The sequence below is a fragment of the Helianthus annuus genome, chromosome 5, assembly GCF_002127325.2.
Source record: "Helianthus annuus cultivar XRQ/B chromosome 5, HanXRQr2.0-SUNRISE, whole genome shotgun sequence".
Lineage (NCBI taxonomy): Eukaryota > Viridiplantae > Streptophyta > Magnoliopsida > Asterales > Asteraceae > Helianthus > Helianthus annuus.
This window is the reverse complement of record NC_035437.2, coordinates 106,997,675-107,019,715: the sequence shown is the minus strand read 5'-3', so window position 1 is coordinate 107,019,715 and position 22,041 is coordinate 106,997,675. Positions and strand designations below refer to the sequence as shown.

General features: G+C 34.4%; 1 protein-coding gene and 1 long non-coding RNA gene across 2 annotated transcripts; one reads left to right on the top strand and one right to left on the bottom strand.

Annotated features, from left to right (window-relative positions):
• The first annotated feature begins 1,044 nt into the window (after positions 1-1,044).
• Positions 1,045-2,148, top strand: LOC118492231. The gene is made up of 3 exons (XR_004892709.1): positions 1,045-1,320; positions 1,829-1,914; positions 1,990-2,148. It is a non-coding gene; the product is annotated as an uncharacterized LOC118492231 (long non-coding RNA).
• LOC110940900 (DNA polymerase epsilon catalytic subunit A) lies at positions 2,086-21,318 on the bottom strand. Its single transcript, XM_022182466.2, has 48 exons — positions 21,014-21,318; positions 20,753-20,818; positions 20,589-20,648; positions 20,389-20,484; positions 20,127-20,290; positions 19,931-20,019; positions 19,596-19,813; positions 19,401-19,487; positions 19,190-19,324; positions 18,972-19,094; positions 16,896-16,979; positions 16,604-16,768; positions 16,345-16,521; positions 15,694-15,807; positions 15,352-15,456; positions 15,137-15,255; positions 14,921-15,053; positions 13,914-14,008; positions 13,688-13,793; positions 13,525-13,604; positions 13,273-13,449; positions 13,092-13,176; positions 12,863-12,943; positions 12,330-12,473; positions 12,128-12,223; positions 11,799-11,999; positions 11,634-11,688; positions 11,412-11,554; positions 10,875-11,317; positions 10,103-10,247; positions 9,824-10,021; positions 9,670-9,744; positions 9,383-9,573; positions 9,105-9,288; positions 8,958-9,022; positions 7,953-8,085; positions 7,753-7,854; positions 7,587-7,670; positions 7,389-7,463; positions 6,282-6,341; positions 5,986-6,194; positions 5,691-5,900; positions 4,780-4,846; positions 4,584-4,691; positions 3,525-3,695; positions 3,288-3,437; positions 2,748-2,854; positions 2,086-2,531 (listed from the first exon to the last, which is right to left on the bottom strand). The coding sequence occupies exons 1-48, from the start codon at positions 21,173-21,175 to the stop codon at positions 2,171-2,173; spliced, it is 6,498 nt and encodes a 2,165-aa protein (XP_022038158.1). The 5' UTR covers positions 21,176-21,318; the 3' UTR covers positions 2,086-2,170.
• Between the last annotated feature and the right edge of the window lie 723 nt (positions 21,319-22,041).

Here is a 22,041-nt window from a genome sequence, read left to right as displayed (position 1 = left end):
ATATCTATCACATGACTTCCCTTGTAAAGTTAGAAGAACTTGTTAGAGATTTAATTAACAAGGTGGAAAGTTTATCTATCAACGAAAATCTTGAAGCAATTGCTGCAAAAATCATCAAAGATGCTTCAGACAAAATTGATGAAAAAATAAATTAAAAGACTTTTGTGCCTGAAAAGCAAAAAGAAAATGTTAATGAAAAAAACTTTCAAAAGTATTCATTTTCAAATTTCAACGTTGGAAATCCATCACTAGGAAGTTCTAAAAGTCCAAATGCATTAACTTGGCCTTTTGGATCACCTACATGACTAGTGCTGAGCATTTGAAACTCTCTTTTCAAAACATGAATGCAGAAATCACGAGATGCCATTTACTCTGACAAAATAACATCAATATGCTTTTTGAAAATTACGATAATTGGAGCTTTCATCCAAAAGATAAAATAAATAGTACACTTTTTTTCAAAAGACAAATAAAGAGGCTTGAACAAAAAATTCAAGATCTTAAAGATAAAAAGGTTATTTTATCTTGTGGGTAAAATAAGCTCTATCACTCAAAAATTGGAGCAAATTTTAAATGAACAATTGGAAACTCTTCCGGTTAAACAAATAAATGAGCTTGTTCAACTCATGTTCTTAGATGACAAACTGCATCATCACAAGTTACAGTGGAACCCCGCTATCAAAGCATGAAAAAGAGGCTTTAGAAAGAATAGAACAGCGCATTATCTTTAACAAAGTTGATGTAAGTCCAATCACAAGACAAAAACTCTGTCAAACAATGCAAGGCGCACATGAAAATCATCATTACATATGCTGTAAAGAAACCTCCACCGAGGAAAATTCGAATAAAAGTGGTCCCTCTACTAAAGATAACAGCTACTTTTCAGACAAAGACAACATAGAACTAGACCCAACACATGAGCATGTCGACTGAAAAAACCTCATGCATGACGAATAAAGGCTATTATAGTCTTTTGTAAAAATCAATTTCCTCTTTAAAAAGGAAGGAAATTTTAGTGTTAAGCATCAAAACCCAACCCTCACTCTCATATCTTTTAATCTTTCCTTGTAAACTATGTGTGAGTAAAATCTCCTTTTAAGGATTAGGAGATAATATGTAATATCAAGAAGTTCTCCTTCGGAAGAACAGTTATGAAATAAAACAACCCTTTGTTTAAACTTTTATCTTCTATCATGAAAGTTCATAATTTGTAAAACCTAGAGTCCTGAAGTCCGATGAAGTACCGCTTAGACAGGAGATCGAAGGGAAAATATGGGTCGAAATTCAGAACTTACAAGAAAAGATAGAAGGATAAGAAAGGTATAATTTTATTTTAGCTGTTAAAATACTTCAAAATTGATTTTACATATTTCTCCTTAAAATCTTAAAAAGAATATTTTTAATTATTCAACAAACAATTCAACTATTTTCATAAAATCAAAACAATGATTCCGCAAATGGTTTCCCGTGGCGACATACGGTGGTCTCAGAGTCCAAAACAGCAACGTTGGTGGTGGCTACGGATCTGATGTTGACGACGGGCCGCTGCCATGCTCCAGCAGTGATTCGGGGTGTGAAGAACCCAAACATCCAAGATTGTTGTACTTCAGTTTGGGTCTTTTTGCAGCGATCGAACAAGCAAAAAAATATTAGCAAACCTTTTCTCAAACTAACGAATGTTATTCTTTATGTAACGATCCATGCTTGTAAATTCAAAAACCCGATAACATTTTAGTCGAGAATGTCATATTAGATAGCAGATGCAAGACAATGATGACAACACCAAATCATGCTTATTAACTAATGACCTCAATGATTGTGTCAACAGCGAATTCCTTTCTTCAATGAATTCTGATCATTGAATGATGCATCTCTAATAACGACAGAGTGGTGGTCGGTACACCGTAATCCGCGGTAAGCTTCCATCCGTGCGACTGCACCACAATTTGCACTAAACACACAACAAAACTAATGTTTGATTGATGATAGGTAACGCCAAGGACACAAGGCTCAAGTGACCGTTAGAGTACGTGCCTTTTCCAGACATGGACGCAAGTGGGGGGGTTAATATACACAAAATATCAATGTTATAATCAAAGATTAGATTTCTAATAAATGAAATATGGTGCTAAAGTGTTTTACAGCTAACTATAAAGAATGTTTTTCTTTTTCAGTTTAATTCTAGAATCCAAGAGACACATTCTTTAAGTAATTCAAACTTTTGATGCACAGCAATATTTAACAGCACTCCCAACTTGTCCCTAAATACCGTAGAGCTTTCTTTGAGACCAAAAGATCCAGCACACCCACAATGTTCTGCCAAATGTGCAGCTTTAACTTGCTTGCATTTTAAGCAAACCAAGTCCTGAAGATGATAAAACCGTTCCCTTTGACGTGCTATCTGAAGAAGACCGTTTTCCATCATCTCACGCTCATAAGGTTGACCACATTGTGGAACACAACATCTCCATTCTTGAGTCAATAAAGTACTATCCTCGCACAAATCTATGTCTCTACAATCATTGCAATAGCTGCCAAAACGAAAAATAATTAAACATATTACAACCAACAGGGTGGTGGTCCATTGGCAAAGGCTAAGCCTTTAAAAACACCTAGGTTGGGAAGGGAAAGGTCTTGGGTTCAAGTCCCACAGACGACAGGGGATTAAAGAAATTAGCCGTTCAAAAAAAAAATTAACATATTACAAAAACAGTTTGGTAAAGTAAAAGAAAGTTTTATTATCATACCTGCAAATCACGTTTGGTAGAGTAAAAGACATCGAACTCTTTTCAAACTGTGCCTCTGGAGCAAACTCCCTTACATGGACTAATCTTAACAAATTCCTCTTCATGATCTGCAGTTTGTTTCAAGCATTCAAAAAATTATAACACACGCAAATACTAGGAATAAGGTGGCCCACATAAAATTATATATATAGGGAAGGGTTAATATAGGAACTAGCTGGAGTTGTGAGAACTCGCGAGAACCCTACTTCCAAAGGATTTTTTTTTTTAAATTGACAATTCTTTTATGAAACTTTTCCAAAAAAAATCGTATGCGACCTCTTACAGTGTCGTAAATAACAAAGGCTGCTGACATCAGCAACATTTTAGACCACCGTAAATGAACTTACATGTCGATAGAAAGCCAGCTCATAATTTTTTTTTTTCGTTTTTTCTCCCATAGATGTCTTAGTTAGGTGTTAATCTACCTTTGTGCAAAATTTGGTTAAAAAACTCAAATGAGAAGTAGAGTTCTCACGATATAAACCTTGAACAAACCAATACCTGAATTTCAGGCTGCACAGTCTGGTCGAGTTCAAGAACAGCACACACATGTTTAATGAGCTCTAGTGCATGAGATTTGCCTTTTTCTCTCATGCGAAGAACAATATCGGAAACTATTTTCAATAGTTTGTCTGTGAAGTAAGATTCAATCTGTAAAAAAAACACAAGTTCAAGTTTTAAATAAACAAAAACATACGTAATCTCCACCAATACCAAACTTCTTATTTTAATTTTGACCTGCTTCCTAAGGTGTTGAGTGATGCATGACTGGAATGTTTCAGCAGCTGCTGCGGTAATTGACGGAGTGCATGTGTCGTCATCCCTTGCATTTGCTCGTTTACTAGCTTGATCTTGTGCAAATTTCCACGGGAGGTACAAAAATTCAGAGACTATCAAAATAAAATGATCCTACAAAACAAAAAAAAGAATCAAGTGGTATTAACTAACAGTCAGATAATTGTGTAATTTTATTTGTTTACTAGTGGGTTACCACCCTTGCTCCGCAGCAGGTTCGAAACGTAGATAAAAATAAGCAAACTACGAGAGGTTAAAGTTGTTTGATGTTTTAGTTAAGGGGCTAAACATGTCACTTTTAAAGTTGAGGGGTTAAACATGTCATTATTGAAATTGAGGGGCTAAAGTTGTTTGATGTAGTTAAGAAGCTAAACATGTCATTATTAAAGCTGAGGGGCTGGCAATTTCAGACACAGATACGGACACAAAACGACACGACCTTAACAGGTTCGTGTTTGACTCTTAACAGGTTTCGTGTCTTAAACAGGTCGACATGATAAGACTTGTTAATTTTTGTGTTGTGTTCGTGTTTACCTATTTTGTGTTCGTGTCTTATCGTGTTCGTGTCTGACACGATATGCCAGCCCTAGACTCCACACTCCACCCCTATAGGGCGAGTTTGTGTTTCAACAGGTCGTGTTCATGTCTTAACAGGTCGCATGATACGCTTGTAAGTTTTTCCGTGTCTTAACAGGTTGTGTTCATGTTACTTGTTAAAACAGGTTCGTGTTTTTGTTTGGAAAAACTGACACAATAAGATTTCGTGTCGTGTCCGTGTCTTAAAAGGTCGTGTCTGACACAATATGCCAGCCCTATAAAGTTGTTTATTATTAAAGTTGACGGGCAAAACATGTCATTATTAAAGTTGAGTGGCTAAACATGTCATTATTAAAATTGAGGGGCTAAAATTGTTTATTATTAAAGTTAAGGGACTAAAGTTGTTTGATGTTGACAAAATAGCATATATATAGCATATATAATGATAAAAAAAATGTCAATTACCTGAGTCTCCTTAGGCAGGTTTTCTGCAATATTCCAACGTGGCACTATATCCACTTGCGAATAATCATTTGTTTGATCGGATTTAGATTGAATTCCACCGTAGTTGTACTGCAGCATTAGAGTAAAATGGTAACTTCTCATTCCACTCGAATAAAGAAAATATCAAAAGTTGATATAAAGATACAAACTAGCTAACCTGATCCATGAATAATAGTGAATGCCAATATTGTGTGGGTTCAAGCTCAATCCACTTAAACAAGTCTCTAAAAAAACAAAAAATATATATATATAAATAAACTTAATATTGTTTTAAAACTATTAGAGAATTCCCATTTGAGTCTCTATTTCCATCTAGATAATTTAACTAAAAAACATCATTTTTTTCTAAACTTTGTTTATTTTTTAAAAACGTCTCACATCCGACCCTCCATCTCTATCTTACTCACAAACGCTTATTTTGTTGTTTTTTCTCGTTTGTGTACACTCACAATAAAATATAGATTGATCAATAGTAAGCCTCTAAAAATAGAGCACCACTTTAGTTTTGTATTAAAATCTATTATATAGGCTCCAACGTAGTGAGTTTTAGTTGTTTTCTCTATTATTCCTCTATATTTATAAAGAAAGTAGGATTTAGAGGCTCCAATGTAAACGCTAGGGCCGAGCTCGAGCTCGTTTGACTTTTGAAAGCTCGAGCTCGGCTCGTTTATTATTTACTAATTAATTTATATCAAGCATCATTATTATTTTATATGTAAATTAGTTATCTTTTTCATAATTATATAAATATTAATTATTATTAATATTATTATTATTATAAAAAATTATAAATATATATTAGTTATATTAATAAAAGTAAAGTAGAGTAGAGTAACATTTGTCGTCAAATATATATATGTATAATAACAAAAAAGTTACATTTATATAAACAGTAGGCTCGTTTAGGCCCGCGAGCCGGGTCGAGCTCGGGCTCGTTTTTTAAAGCTTGTTATTAGGATCGGGCTCGAGCACGTTTACGCTCGGTCGTTCGAGCTTTTTTCGAACCGAAGTCGAGTAGCTCGGCTCGTTTGCATTCCTCGTGAATCTCTTAAAATGCATAGTACCAACCTATTTTGTAGAGCTTGAAGTAAACTATCACAGTAAGCTTGGGCAGCAGATAAGTCTGACTTTCCGGTGTCAAATATCACTTTCGAATAATTGGCGAATATGATTGTTGCACCCAATTTTTTTAATTCAGCGAGCAGTCGTAAAAGCAACCTTTGCATGACCTTGTGAAGCATTCGAAGAAGAGCCGGATCATGAAGTTTTGACCGTGGACTGAATCACAAGACAAAAAAAGTCAAAACTGGAAGACTAGTAGTTAGTAAAGTCAACAACCAGATATATATACATATAGCAGTACCTGCAGAGCCATCTGTATACATGTTGCAACAATTCATCAGCAAATATATTTCCTGACGAAACTGCATCGGCAACGCATCTTTGAATTAATGCTCGTAGAGCACGAAACGCGTGTACGCATGGTGTTGCCTCATCCAATTCCGACAGTTCGTGTGATCCCGAAGTCAAGTCCTCGTCTAATAGCACGGCATTAACAGCCAGGTTGTGAATCTGCATGTATTAGAAAATTACTTTTACATATCTTGGTTTTTTTATGTAGACTAGAGTTCAGTAGTTCGCATTAACAAAATTTCGAACCTTTAGCTCAACCGTTACTTTTCGAAAAGCACCATTGCATATAATAGCAGGTTGATTGACCTGTTTCCAAAAGAAACAATTTAAATTATCAAGAGTAACAAACATTTGCTCAATGGTTTATGTAATTCTAAGAGTTAAATGCCTGGTTGGTTCATGTGGTTTGCAAAAATTACAGACTTGGTCCCAAGGGTTCACTAATTACACACTTGGTCCCAAGGGTTCACTAATTACACACTTGGTCCCAATGGTTGCAATTTTTAAACTCGGGTGGTCTTAACACTAACCTTTGTTAAATTTTCCAGTTAAGTCTTTGTAAAATGACTAAATTGTCCTAAACAATTAAAAGAAAACAAAAAACAAAGGGAGATGGGCCACCCCTCATCTTCTTCTCCCCCATCTCTCTCTCTCTAACCCACCACCACCTCCACCTTCAACCCACCACCACCACCTTCTCCACCTCCACAGTTCTTGAATGTTTGTTTCTTTCTTCCAGTTATATGATTTCCTATAGCTTCATAACATTTTTTGGAAACCGATCAGAGACCAAGAACACCTTAAAACTTCTAAAAAAACGAACGGACTGAATGGCTGCATCATCTTGAACCCCACAATTTGAATTTCCACTATTTCCCCATTTCATAATCTAGTCAATGCGCGCGAGATTGAATTTGACCACACCCTCAAGAGCCAACCGAAACAAGCTCGGAGGAAGGCATTGCAGACACTGGATTGCCACATCAGCTTTCTGTTTAGCAAGATTTCGCGCTCTTTCAATCCCATCAGTATTCATCACGAGCTCAATAGCTTCATTAAGAGACCCCGTTTCACAAAACTCTGTCTCGATTATCTCTCGCAGCTTTTCCTGTTTCTAAAGAGAGGTGTGGGCCCATCTCTTTTTGGTTTTTTTTAGTTGTTCAGGGACAATTTAGTCATTTCACAAAGACTTAACTGGAAAATTTAACAAAGGTTAGTGCCAAGGACCACCTGAGTTTAAAAATTGCAACCCTTGGGACCAAGTGTGTAATTAGTGAACCCTTGGGACCAAGTCTGCAATTTTCGCAAACCACAGGGACCAACCATGCATTTAACTCTAATTCTAATACAGACCTCATCAAAGTAACAAGTTTCTTCTTCGTTATCCCCTCCAAGGTCTGGAATTCCATTATCTGATACCCAAAGCACCTACAAAATGTTATAAATAACTCAGAGGTAAAATACCGAATCTATTTTTAAATAACAAAGACTATTAAAAAGGTTTGAAGAATATGAACAAGTACAAAACACAAGTCATATAACAACTGGTACCTGTTTCTGGTCACGTAATACTCTTGCAAAGAAGATATCTGCAGTGTGTATACGCCAATCTAGTTCAATATTGCCTAATGGAACCTGTTTAAATTGAATAAACATAAACTCACGAACATAAAAAAACGTACTGCAAATTATATGTACTAATGAATTATAATATTACATGGGAATATCTGGAAAGAGAAATTTTTTCATTTAACCAACTGGATGATGTGGCACAACGACGCATCCCAATTTTTGCAGCAACAATCTGCCAACCAAGAGCCTACAAAGAACAAAAGATTATAATTAGCTGACCTGTATCAAAAAAAAAGTCAACTTATCAGTTATCACAAAAAGCAGTTTGTACAACTAGTCAGTTACCTGATATTGACTATCACGTGCATTTGAAGGAATGTTCACACACGGGAAATCATCAAGAGCCCGTATACCTGACTTCATTGAGTCCACATTCGGGCACTCAATTACAGCTATTGCAGGGCCGTGAAGTTGAGATCTGAGAATTAGTTAAAAGTGATTAAATAGCATGGTTTTGCATAATTCTTTTCTTTTGTATTATTTTAAAATATCTAATGATGGTACCTTTGACCCATTTACTTAGACATGGGTCAATTTGGCTTTGTTTAGTCTCACGCGGACCAAAAAGATTACATGCATATAGCTAAAAAGCAGTGTTGTAAGAATCGCTAAGCGCTAGTCGGCTGGTGGGGTACCGACTAGCGATTAATCTTAATTGGGATTAATAGGGATTAATTGATTGAGATTTTATATGTAATTTTCAGTTTTATATGTATATACACACATTTTTATAGGTATTTTTTTAAGTAAACATGTTTTAACACCTTCAACCCATATTTTCAAGTAGATAGGATTAATTCCCGGAATTTACAAGTTTTGGTCAAGAATCTAGCCGAAATTTGACTGGAATCGCTAGACTGCCACTGATTTTTGGCTAATTAGGAGTGGATTTGACCACCGTTGACCATCTACCAATTAATTGGCCGATTGGATAAAAATTACTTGGTGAACCTCCGCCTAGCAATTAATCGGCGACTAATTAGAGGCTAGTCGGGATTTCAACAACCATGCTAAAAAGTGAACAAAATAAACAGGTTAAAAGTATCCGTGGGTCTATTCTTAAGGCATAAAACCTCCTAAATCGTTTTCAAAATTTTAGAGAAAGTATTGCTACAATAACTTTGTTTTTGTCATCAAAATGAATACAATATTAAATTATTAAAATATAGATGAAAAAAATGTTTGCAAGTAAGCCCAATCCAACCCAACTCGTACCTTAACCCGTTTTCGTATGTTACCCATCCCACCTATCCTGCCACCTCTAGTGATAATATATAAAAGATGAAATACCTGAATTCACTGATTGCTCTTTGTAATATTTTCTCAGCATCCTTAGGGTTTCCGACATAATCCACCTGAATATTTCCACACATGACAGCTTAAATTAAAACGTGTTTCTAAAAAAAAGCATTTGACTAAACAAAGTCAAATCAAGACCTTAAAAGTGAAAGCATCTCTAGGCATGGGAAGTTCGATTGATAAAGCTTGACAAGCTTCACGGAACTGTTTCTCTAAAATATGTGGTGATAACTCTTTATTCTGGACAGGAGTGACCATCACCGCATGGATGGTTGATCGTGAAGGAAAATATACAAGATAAATACCCCGTTGATCAGAAATGCTGAAAAGAGAAACAGAAAAGTATAAAATAACATTTTTCTTGTTATATATACCAATTGACAAACAAACAAGATAATAAAAATTTGGCAACTTACCTATGATACAAGTAAAAGAAAGATATAGACGATTCTAAATAAGAGCATTCCGTAGTGGTTTTCATATGCAATTCACTTAAATTCCATCCATCTTGCGCATTCCGTTTCTTAGCTGATTTATCAACTTTACAAACACATCCAATCTGAAGGATGGAGTGGAAATCCAGCCCCACTTTTGTTTCATATATCCCCTGAAATGTAAGCAAGTTTTTGTAAAGTTTATGAATCTTTAAAAATAGAGTGACACTAGACGCATCTGTTGAATTAATTTACAGTTTTATACAGACCTCCACTTCAGGATCTGCAAGGTGAGCAGCAAGTTTCCTGCTTTCTGTCCTAAATTGATCTTCATCGGTTATAACCTATAAAGTGTATTTAATCAATAAGCATTATCAACTACTAGATTAATCATATTTTGACATTTAATTACAAACAAAATACCTCAATTAAGTTATAGGGACAGTGGCCATGAGGAAGAATCTTGTTCACTAGCCTTCCAGGAAACTCTTCAGTCACTGGAGCTTTAGAATTTAGATAAAATGCTCTAGGAACATTAATAGGAACCTTATGCATGGTTCCATCCACAACAACCCACGCAAAAAATTGTCCGTTTTGTGAACTTGGAACAAGTTGAATTATCTGGTAAAAAAAAGAGACTTAGGCATATTGGATAAAAAAATAAGTCCGAAATGCAAAAAGAAAAGTTGAGCACTTCATTACCTGCCAGTGGCTGTTTACAAGGGCTAGTTCCTGCCTTTTAAAATACGAACCAACCCCAGTTCCCTTAGCTTGTCGCTTATTTGCCACACTACTAGGGATACTAGTAGCTCCATTTCTTTGACTAGATTCGTCCACAGTGTCCAACCTGCCAATGGGTCAATGTGGGTCAAATGAGTCTAGATTAAACAAGAGTTATGTTTCATAATTAAGATTATTATTATTGTAACAAAACTGTTCTTCTATCATAATTAATGACCTATGTAGTTAATACCGTTGATATATCGGCCCTAAACCCTAAACCGATATAGCGGTTATCGTCCCCATGTAAAATATAGGTCAGAATATCAGTACCGATATTATCAGCGGTATTGACCGATATATCACCGATTTTCCCGATACCAGTACCTTTCTTCTTAGTTCTACCATTCGTCTTTCTTCTTATTGCTGATATTAGTGTTTTAAGTCTTAATTCTTAATTGTTAGTATTAAGTGTTAATGTTTTAAGTCTAATCAGTTCCTACTTGCTGCAATTGTTAGTGTCTTGCAAGTTGCAAAAGGCAAAAGGTTAATTTGTTAAAGGGAGGAGAGTATACCGAATTGTTAGTGTTAAATTGCTATATATATAAATTCTGCATGATATTAAAATTACCGATATCACGCCACGATAACCTATATCTCAAATATAAGTCCTTGACCGATATCCGATATTTTACCAGATTAACTGCTTAGCTATTTAGACGCGTTACCAATCTGTTTATTTAAAAAAAAGTACCTTTGTCTCTTTCTTCTTTCACGGACTTGTTTCCACTTTCGTTTTTTAGAATCAAGCCATCCTTGGTAATCCACGTGTTTGTCTATATCTTCGTTATCAACATCAATAGCTGGCAGATTCTCACTTTGATCATTATCAGGTTTTTTCTTAGAAGAAGCTCCTTGACCACTTGTTTTATGGTTAGTTTCATAAGAACGAACAACAGGCCTAGGTCCAATACCAGAAGATTTTCCATTGCTCCCGAAATCCTCCAAATCCACAACGTTTTGTTCATTTGGTTCATGATTTTCTCCATTTGAACCATTTTTCGGGTCATCGTTATTTACTTTGTTCACTGAACTAAAAAAGTTGTCTACTTTTCTTTGCCTCATTTTGTCCTCTTTTTCACGAACCTTCTTGTACAACCAATCTGGATGAACTACTCTTGGAACAGGGTTTGAAACCTAAAAGCCAGAAAAGAATAATAAAGAAAAACTGATGATTACATGCCAAAGAGATGCTGCTATACTTCATCAAAAGTTTATAAAAACACTGTACCTTCTGCATTGCTGCAGGAATGGTGATGATTTTCTGTATAGCAGAGCTAAGCCGTTGTTTGTAATATGACCAGTCAATAATGGATCGAATACCAAAATCTGATGAGATTTTGCACCACTTTTTCAAATAGAACTTCATAAGTTCTGCAAATGAAACATTTAAAAGTTAAACAAATGTACTTTTCAATTTAAAGATTTCAAGTGTAACGGTAGAGAGTTTAACCGGCATCAGTTTCAAATATAGCAACAGGAACAGCGCGTTCGCTCACTGGGTTACCCTGTTCTCATCATAATTGACATTAAACAATGGTAAGCCTTTAAATCAGAATAGAAAAAAAAACACAAAACGGATATAAAGCTTTTCAAGAGTCAAAATTAAGATGCTTACCCGTGGTTCGCATGCAACAACATATTGGCAACGTAGGCCTTTATCTTTAACCATAGTATCACCAAGAAAATCAGCAAGACGTCTTGCTGTGGTTACTGCACATGATTTCTGTTCACCATAATCTGCTAAAGACTTGCTCATAGTGCTCGATTCTGATATGTAATCGAGCAATTCACTGTCTGCTATATCCTTTCCTTGATTCTAAAATACTTACTAATCAGTGATAAAAATAAATATAAATATAAACACATGCACACACACATAGATATACATATCTCATTTTCTAAAGAAAGCAAAAAAAAAACATAGGAGAAATATGATTTGCATACATCAAGAAGATCAAGCCAACGGTTTGCAACAGAAGCAACTACAGAATAGCATTCCTCTAAGGTAGTTCCGTGAAGAAATTTTTCAAAGAGCTCGGCCTGAAAACACAAGTATATCAAAAATTATGTGAAAATTTGTCAGAAGCATTAAAAAATAAAAAAGAAAACCATTAAGTCAAACAAGTTTATTAGATAAAAATATTACTTGGAAAACTTTAATAAGCTTTAGTTCACCCCTCCTCTTTATCTCAAAACCTTTAAGCTCGGCAAGAGTACCGTCTTCATTAAACACAGCATACCGCTTCTTTAACAATATTCCTTCTTCTTTAGAAGCAGGAAGAATCATAGCCTGCATTCATAAACAGTAAAAGAAAGTCAAAGGGTAATATCATGACAGGTAATTGGTCAAAACAGGGTAGCATTTTGAACAGGTTGGACTGTTCCGAATTATTGTTTGTCCAAAAATGTATTCTTTTATGAATAGCTAGTGTCCTGTAAATAAGAAATTCAAAGTATTTCAATAATTAATGTAATTCTATAACCCAATAATTTAAAAGACTATACACATTACCAATACACTTTGGGTGTCTTTCGACCTTTTGACAAGTTTCCTATTTAGCTAAAAAATACTATTTTACCTATTTGAACTATTAAAAATAAAATATAACCCAAATCAATCCTATTAGAAGTACATGAGTTAAAATTGCCACCTCAACTTTCAAGGTTTCACCTATTTACCTTGTATGGCCCATCCACTTCAAATTCAATTGAGCATTCCTCGTGTGTTTCGTATGTTCTGTTGATAGGATCTTTGAGAGTCTGATTAAAAGAAAAATGAGAACTATACATTATATAACATAAGTATAAAACCCTCAAGATTAACTAACTACTAGCCACAAGAAGTGAAAAAAAACTATAAATACAGAAAAAATAAAGAAATAAATATAGATTATAGGATCCATCTAACCTGATATTGTTTATTTGTGTTGTTTACCGCCACATCAACATTGAGCATAACACATGGATATGAGATTGTTAGCTTTTTTGAGCCACTGTAATGAAATTCTAACAAATGGTGAAAACTACATCCCGAAAAGTTACACCACATCAATAGATCACAATAGTGACATGGTAAATGTTTTTTTTACCTTGTTTTAAAGGTAAAATTCTCAGGGAATGACCCAGGCAAAGCACACCATATACCATCTGTGTCTAATTCCAAAGGTCTTCCAATCCTTTTAACAAGTAAATGAGCGTTCTGGATTATTTTAGCTCCAGTATATGTAACAACTCCTGCCATTTCCATTGAATACCACCTTGCACCTCTGCAACAAAAGCATCTTATTTGTGATTTAACTATATAAATAAAAAAAGGATGAAATTAATTGAAGAGAACATACTTTCGCATGACATATCCATAGAAAGAATTCAGAATACATTTGTGAGCAAGTTGTAGTGAATCATACAGTACCACCATGTCCTACAATATTATAAATATATAACACCACTTATTACAGTAAATATTGGAATATAAAAAACATATGCATTAGAGATAAAGGTTACTTGTGCTTCTTGGATCTTTATAGGATTTCCACTAGCTTTTGCTTCTGACAACTTCCCTTTCCATACTTTATTGAGCCCTTTGTATTCATATCTTCTATCACGAAAGCTTCGAACAACAAAATAACATCTTATAATCTCATATTACATACGCATAGAAATGAAAAAATAACATATTAATACAATAATGTTACGTTTATAAAGCAGACACAATCAACCAAACACTTACCTTCGAACAGTATCAACATAAAATGGGTTTTCACGCATGCATATCCCTGCTTCACGAACTTCAGTGGTGGGCTTTTCAAGCACTCGCTTGAATGCCTGTGGTGGGAGCAGAAAATGTTTTAATTAGTAATAAAAAATAAGCAAGTCAACTTGATTTTAAAAAGCGTGAGGCACCCCGGAGGCGTTTAGTTCTCGAAAGTCGAGGCAAGAGTTTCTGATACGCAAGGTGTTGCTCTATGTACAGCCAAGAAAGCATTATGTACAACCAAAAGCTGCATCTCTCTCATCTTTTTTACTGTTTACATATCAAACCATTCATAATCTCTTCATCCTAATTTGACCAACATAATCTTTTTTTAAGAAGCGTCGCCTCCAGATTCTGAAGCCTTTTTCCGCCTCGCGCCTCAGGCACGCGCGCTTTTTAAAGCCAAGCAGGTCAAAGGAGTTGGGTAACAGGTCAAACGGGTTGACCTAAAACACGTTTCTTCTAGAAATTTTAGTTTTATATGGAATAGCTTGTATGTCAAATATGATTATAAAAACATAATTTTTCAACAAAAAAATCAAACAAAAGAGATTCTTTTTTTTTGAACGGCCAACAAAATCAATCCCGAGCACTCTCGAGCACCCACTGGACCAAACAGAGTACTCCGAGAGTAACCCGAGTCCACCACCAATTCCGGGGAAAACCCGGTAACACACCCGCCCGTAGGCACGACGATGAAATTACCAGTAAAACCCGTTTGGCTCAAGGATCGAACCCAGGTTTCCCTGGGTCTCCTATCATTGCCCACCAGTGCCTTACTCTGCACCAAGTGGGAGTTGAACCTGCATCTCTCAAGAAAAATGCAAACCTTCCACCACTTGATCTAGAGATCATTGGCTAAATAAAAGAGATTCTATGCATAAAAATCATCTTAAGTAAACGATTCAAAACTGGCACCTCTGGCTGTGATAGATGCAATCATGTATTCATGTCACACATAATATGGTAAGTTTCTAATATACCTTTTGACAGTATTTCTTTAAACGTTCTTTCAGCTTCAACTGTTGGTCTGCTTTAGGCAGATCAAGGAATGGTTTTGATTGAAGCCCATCAACAAACTCAGATTCAATTTGCCTCTTGATATGATAGTAATCACTGATATCCAATTTAAGAATTAGTAAGTTACTAAATTAACCTTGTAGACAAGTAGTATGTAAGGGTAGAGTAAATTAAGGTACCTTCTCTTTGCGGTGTATGTTTCTCCACGCCAAACCCATTCAAGAGTCCTAAGACAAGTTTTGCCAGGACGGTTGAAATCACATGCAGTGCAAACCTCATCTGTAACTATTGATGGCGGCTGGCATTGCACAAAAGTATAGTTTTTTTTTTCAGTAAATAACAAGTTATATCATCATATACATGTTATTTTCTTAAAATTGATTTATGTGCAAACCTGAAGTCTGTTTGTCAAAATAATGTTGGGATACATTGCAGCAACATCTAGATGATAAATAAGGGGGCATTCTTCTCGTGTAGGTTCATCTCGTAACGCTATAAGCTGCACAAGGTAGGAAAAATAAACCACAGTAGAGGTAAATTGTTGATATCTATCAAAATGATTACAATGAGTGTGAGTGTGAGTGTACATTACAAATTTTGAGCTTATCACCCGTAAATACAAGTTTGGCAATTAAATATTGAGATTCGGTGTTCCATAAAACTTAAAGTTATTTCCTAGCCTCGTCATAACAGAGAAAAAAAATGAAAGGAAAAAAAAACAAAGTTTTGACAGTACCTTTTCCATAATAGCATTTTTCACTTCATCGTAGTTTAAAACGTCTTTTTTGTTCATCTTTCCCTCCACTGTAATTGCATATTTAAGGTCACGATCAAGATTTTCAATAAGTTGCTGGAAATTGAGACATAAATCAAACTTTGGTTAGCTAATATTTCATGCAAAAGAATCACATTCAAGTCTTGCACAAGCACAATGTAATGAGAATAATGAGAATAGTTAGATAAAATAACTATATCTTCAACTTGTTTATTTGTTATGGATAAAATAATGAGAATAATAGTAACCACTACAATGTAACCACATTTAAGAAGCTATATATGTCCTGAGTTCCAAAATGATGCTATTATTTGAGAGCATCAAGAAGATGAAGAAAATAGAGGGCAACAAAGAAGCAAGAAGTACTGCTGTGACCAAATCATAATTGGAAATAAAAGTCTAAACAAACAAACATGTGTCCAGTGGTATTGATGATTAGAACACCTTATACACAAATTTAAAGGTGGAAAGATGAACGAGAAGAGTCGCATGCCAAAAAAGATTCAAGTTGAAACCGGTCAAAATTTACCCATTCATAAGTAATGGGTCAAAATTACCATCTCTACTCCATATAAAACTTAAGCGGTGCGTCTAAAGAGATCGACAGCATACCGTGAAGGCAGATGGATCAAGTTTAAAACTAGTTGGAAGATCAGATCTGAAAACACCAGTTTCCAGACACTCCACATGGCCACCGATGTACGTCTCACTCTCAAGAAGACGGTTCTTATAGAACTTTTCTGGTTCAGCTTGATGCTTATTAGGACATATAACATTTGCCATGTATGCCTACATGTATAATAAAGAGCAAAACATTAGGATATAGGTTAAAAAAAACGTGTTTTAATAAATGAGAATCCAAAGAACACACCTGAACCATGAGAAGCATTTCACAGAGAGTCCCACTTCCTTTACGCAACACTTCGTCAGGAGTCATTGGTATTATAGTTGCAAGGGAGAATATAAAGGGATGAACATAAGTCATATACAAGTAGTATGTTGACACCGCATCAGATACTGAATAGGATGCCATCATCTGCAATAATACGAGTTTTCCAAATATAAACATATAAGAATAAATGTAAACAACTTCAAAGTTCTTTAAAAAAAAATAGAAAGCATATTGATGTCTGATGATAAGATCAATTGTACAAACTGTGTACCTGAGGCTTATCCATTGCGAAACGAACCATATCTTCAGGATTGACCTCCAGTGGGTCATAACCAAGTTTAGCTTTCGTGACAGCCTGATAGTATAACAAAGAAGGGTCTATTAACACATAACTTATCTCCATATGAAATCTATGTGAGTGTGTGTGCAAACGAACATACATACACAAATATATAGTGCATTTGTGTATGTAAACCATACAATGTGTAGGCGCTTGCAGTGTGCACATATAATGTATATATGTGTGGGCGCTCGGGGGCAAAAGTGAAATGGTACTAACTTTAACGTTAATGTATATATGTGTAGGCGCTCGGGGGCAAAAGTGAAATGGTACTAACTTTAACGTTATTTTACTAACTTCGTGAAAATAACGTTAAAAGCGGTGAATGGTTAATCATGCATCTGTCCCGATTGTTATGTGCCTTAAAAATTCCCTTAAATGTTGCCACTTTGATGGGCTCCGTTACTTAAGTTAATCTTACTTAAGTTTTTCTAGTGTTTTTACTCAGGTATCTGTGTACTTTAATTTGTTGGATAAACTTAAAAGTATTTGTAACATATTTGGGTATTGAATTTAGATATCTATACTATATAATAAAAGAAACCTGATTTAGGACACATGTCATTCAATGAGGGCATCAATAATTTATTGATAAATTTTAAATTAAAAAGATTTAAATATTATATTAGGATTTTATTTTGATTGTAAATCTAAAGTCTAAAATGTGTTTTAAATCTAATCTATAATTCATGATTTAATTTTGATTTGAAATTATTAAACAAAAACCCATAAAATTAGTAACCATTTAATCAGTTTCGTAAGTTTTACTTTCCCTTCTAGAATCAAATTAGATTTTTGTGATAATTAAAGTTTTGTCAAGAATATAAAAAATCATTATTTAATATTCAAGTTTTACTTTCCCTTCTAGAATCAAATTAGATTTTTGTGATAGTTAAAGTTTTGTCAAGAATATAAAAAATCATTATTTAATATTCAATATATTACATCAAATATTTATAATTAAACTCCTATGTTTTTTTACTCTTCATATGCTATGCATATTATCTATCTCATGTTTTTTTAGATAAGTTTACCATGTCAAATAAGTAATATGAATATTATCTATGTCACATAGAAAACATCATGTATTTTTAGATAAGTATATGTGTTTTAAAACAAAACTCTTAACATACATATTTTTTCCTATTGTAACTAAGATGTAGAGGTCTGTGAAAGGTATCTTCACATTCGGAATGTCATAACTTTTTTTTTAAATTCAGATTTACTTAGTTGTCGTATGGTGTCTCATGTCTTTATTTTTATTTTTTCACTTATATATATATATATATATATATATATATATATATATATATATATATATGTTTCATTGGTTCAATTGTACATGTAAAGTATTACACTATACATAGTATTTTCTCAACTATAGTTAATTGGTTTTATTGATTCAATTTTTGTCTATTCAATTACATTACTTTTATCTGTCTAGAAGTCCCTTTTCAGACCTTTCAAATGGTATGGGACATATTACATTATCAATAGTTTTTATTGGTTTCCTTACTAATTGTGATAAAAGTAATTATTTCGTACAATTCATATTGGTTTATAGCTTTGAATACGAGCATACCTTATATTAATGTTAATGATAGCGAAAGTGAGGAAACTATATTTGGATGGTAGAAAATATAATATTATGCCAACATTAACCCGTCAGAATAATCTATTATTAGATAAAATCAGACACGTTACCTTTAAACAAGAAAATGTCATAATAAATATTAGTAGTGGTACAAAATTTTAAGTTCCTATGACAAATCCTAAAACAAATAACAGATCATATTATTATGAATGGCTATACAAACTTCAATATTTATTTCGTATTTGGTATGCATATTACTCTATATTATATATACTTAGATCATATTATGAACATATTTTTTTTATTTCACATTATAATTATGATTCACCCCGTGTATTACACGGGACAATAACCTAGTATTTATATGAAAGAAAACATATGATATAAAAGAAAGAGTAAATCTGATTATGAACCTTCAAACCATGGCTCCCTTGAGGTAGATAACTATCACGTTTGACCCACGCAAAACAATCCAAATGGCACGCAAATTTAGCACGACATTCACCTTGAACTTTGTCACATTGAAACCCTAGCTCCTGTGAACAAAAACGATTAAGTAATTACTATTAATAACTAATTAATAAATTAATTAAAACACCATCTTCAATTTTAAAAAGTGTGTGCAGCATACATCATTCATTCTCAACCCATGATGAGCTGCCCTGCTTTCCATAAACGGCCAATCAAAAAAGTCTCCGTTATACGTGACATAAATACCAGGCTTCACCTCTCTCATATGAGAAAACCACAATTTGATCAGTTCTTCCTGCAGGAAAACAGAATTAAATCATAAAACTCTAAAACATGAAATTTAAATGTGAAAAAATATTGAGATATCACACCTCATTCTTCACATTTGTCACTTTAAAGTGCCCTTCAAATTCAGGTTTTGGAGTATATTCAAGATCCTCTATATCTTCACCAACACACTGAAAACAATTAAAATGGTCATATGTATCCCCCCTTGAGAAACAATAACAAAATGCGAACAATGAACCTAAAGTATCACACAAAACAAAAGGCGGTGATGTATTCACCTCTCTGTTAATAATCAAATATCCTCGACCATCAACCATGTATGAGATCATCATAACTAAATCATACTCGGCATCCGGAAACTTCAAAGGAAGCTTTGTGGTCTCGATATCAAATGCACAAACATGAACTTCAGCACGTTGGAGAAGATCATGCCTCCTTTCTAAAGTAACTCCGTCACTTGACACATTAACATCATACCACAGCCCAGATCTTATATCTGACAAGTATAATTTCAAAGTGAAAGAAAGTGAGATATACAATATTCATGATTAATGATATGAAATACAGGCACTTGTTGTATATATGCATGTATGTATGCATGCATATATCTCACCATTGTCAATGGCAAAGCGGACGTGATAAGGCACATCATATTCCCTTATATCATCAATGCAATCTATAAAATCTTGAATTCGCTCTTTGCTGCGAAATCAAAAACAAAATCATGTCATAACTAGAGAAGTAACTTATTTAAATCAGAAAACCAAAGATGCATCAACAGACACAGAAATACATATCGAAATGCAGACCTTTTTCCTGCTGCATGTATAGACTCGAATGCCTCTGCAGCATCAGACTTTTCTTTATTTCTTTCAACTACACGCATCAGGTCACTCTTTACTTGCATCAGTTGTTGTACCGTGTCAAACGATATCTTTAAGTACGTTTTTTGTAGTCCAGAAAGATGATTTTTCTGTCGTTTTAAACAAATAAGTTAACTATGCAGTTTAACAATATAATTTGACCTGTTCAATTATAAAAACAAGCATGAATCCTAATATAATAACTTACAAGATCAAGGTCCTCTTTCTCCACTATTTCAATATCCGCAATTTGCCCTTGGTATCGTCGTCTTAAATATGCATCAACATCCATTTCCATATTATCCTAAGAAAAACTTACAGTCAATACCGTTATAAAAGACATCAAATTAACCTATAAACACAAATTCATACACTAAAATCCAATCTCCATAATACATAAAAACATACCTTTGTTGCAGCATAAAAATATGGTCTAAACTTGTACTTCACTTTAAACGACAAACCGTCCTATAACCAAAACCAAATCAAGTATAAACTCATAAACATCAGTTCCATAACACACTAGCGTAACAAAATCAAATCTAAACCTAACTACACAAAACTAAAATCACCTGACAAACGAAATACAGATCGACACAACTATACACGTTCTGTGTATCCTGATCCTCCCATGACGACTGCACGAAACAATAAAATCAAAATCAATCAACAAATTACACCGAAACTTCAACTGAAATTAGGTTTTAGAACAACAGAACTGTAGAAGCTTACAAATGTAAACATTAAAATGATAAAATCAAAATCAATCAACGAATTCTACCAAAACTTCAACTGAAATTAGGTTTTAGAACAACAGAAGTGTAGAAACTTACAGATGTGAAGGTGAGTAGCCAACCGAGACGCTTATCGCCTTCGGTGAAGACATCGAAACCGAACTTTGACTCGAGCTTTTCGTCGGCTGAGAGGATGAGCTTCTGCTTCTTGGAGATCTTCGTGTCTCTGCGATCTCCTCTTCGTCGATTATCGTCTTTCATCTCTGCAAATTTGTGTTGTGAATAATGAAAGAGATCTGGATTGATTTGAAGAAACCCTTTGGTAAAGATGGATTTGGGGGCGGGGAGAAAGTTTTCCCGCTCTTTTTGTCAAGTGTGATATTTGGGGGTTTTCAGAGTGACTTTTTTGTCATTTCATGATAGGGGAAAGGATAAAATGGTAAAGTTGCTGATAAACCGGACCGGCGGACATAGTTGCTAGACCGGATGCGTACTTGGATCGGATAAAGTTGATTGCTAGACGCCTAGACCTGATGGGTACTTGGAATGGATAAAGCTATGGCTGCAAACGAGCCAAACGAACAGGAACAAGTCCTTATTCGTGTTTGTTTATAAGAAACTAGTATTAAGCCCTTGCATTGCAGCGGTTGTCATAGAACTACTGTGTTAAGTAGTAACAATACTATACCATTGTTAGCGACCACCAACACTGGAAAAGCTCGTAAAAACAAAATAATTAAAAACGGGAAAAAATAACATCGAGTGAAAAGCATACGTAAAATCTTTGAATCACGCACGCTCGTTGTTGAAAAATTAAACCGAAACGTAAAGCATAGAAAAATAACTAAGTCTATCCAGGACCCGCGTGTTGGACGAACTTGTCAAACGCAGAAAAATAGATGTGACGTGACGGGCCAGTCAAACGGGAAAAAATATACGAAAAAATGTTGAACCCCACACGCACGTTACGGTGCATTAACTCACAACATTTAGAACGAAACGAAAAACTTGGGAAAGATAAAAAGTATGGTGGACCAAATTGAAAATAAAAAAGAGTTGGAATTAAATTGTAAAAATATGAAAAACTTTGGGTTAAAAGTAAAAAAAAAACAAAGGGTCTAAATTGC

What these genes read in the sequence shown, in the direction of transcription:
- LOC110940900 (XM_022182466.2), bottom strand. Translation starts at nt 21,175, where the DNA reads ATGAAAGACGATAATCGACGAAGAGGAGATCGCAGAGACACGAAGATC. An exon ending in GGCTACTCACCTTCACATCT is followed by an intron (nt 20,819 to 21,013) that starts GTAAGTTTCTAC and finishes TGTTTCGTGCAG; the next exon opens with TCGTCATGGGAGGATCAGGA. An exon ending in CACGTGATAGTCAATATCAG is followed by an intron (nt 7,855 to 7,952) that starts GTAACTGACTAG and finishes TGTTCTTTGTAG; the next exon opens with GCTCTTGGTTGGCAGATTGT.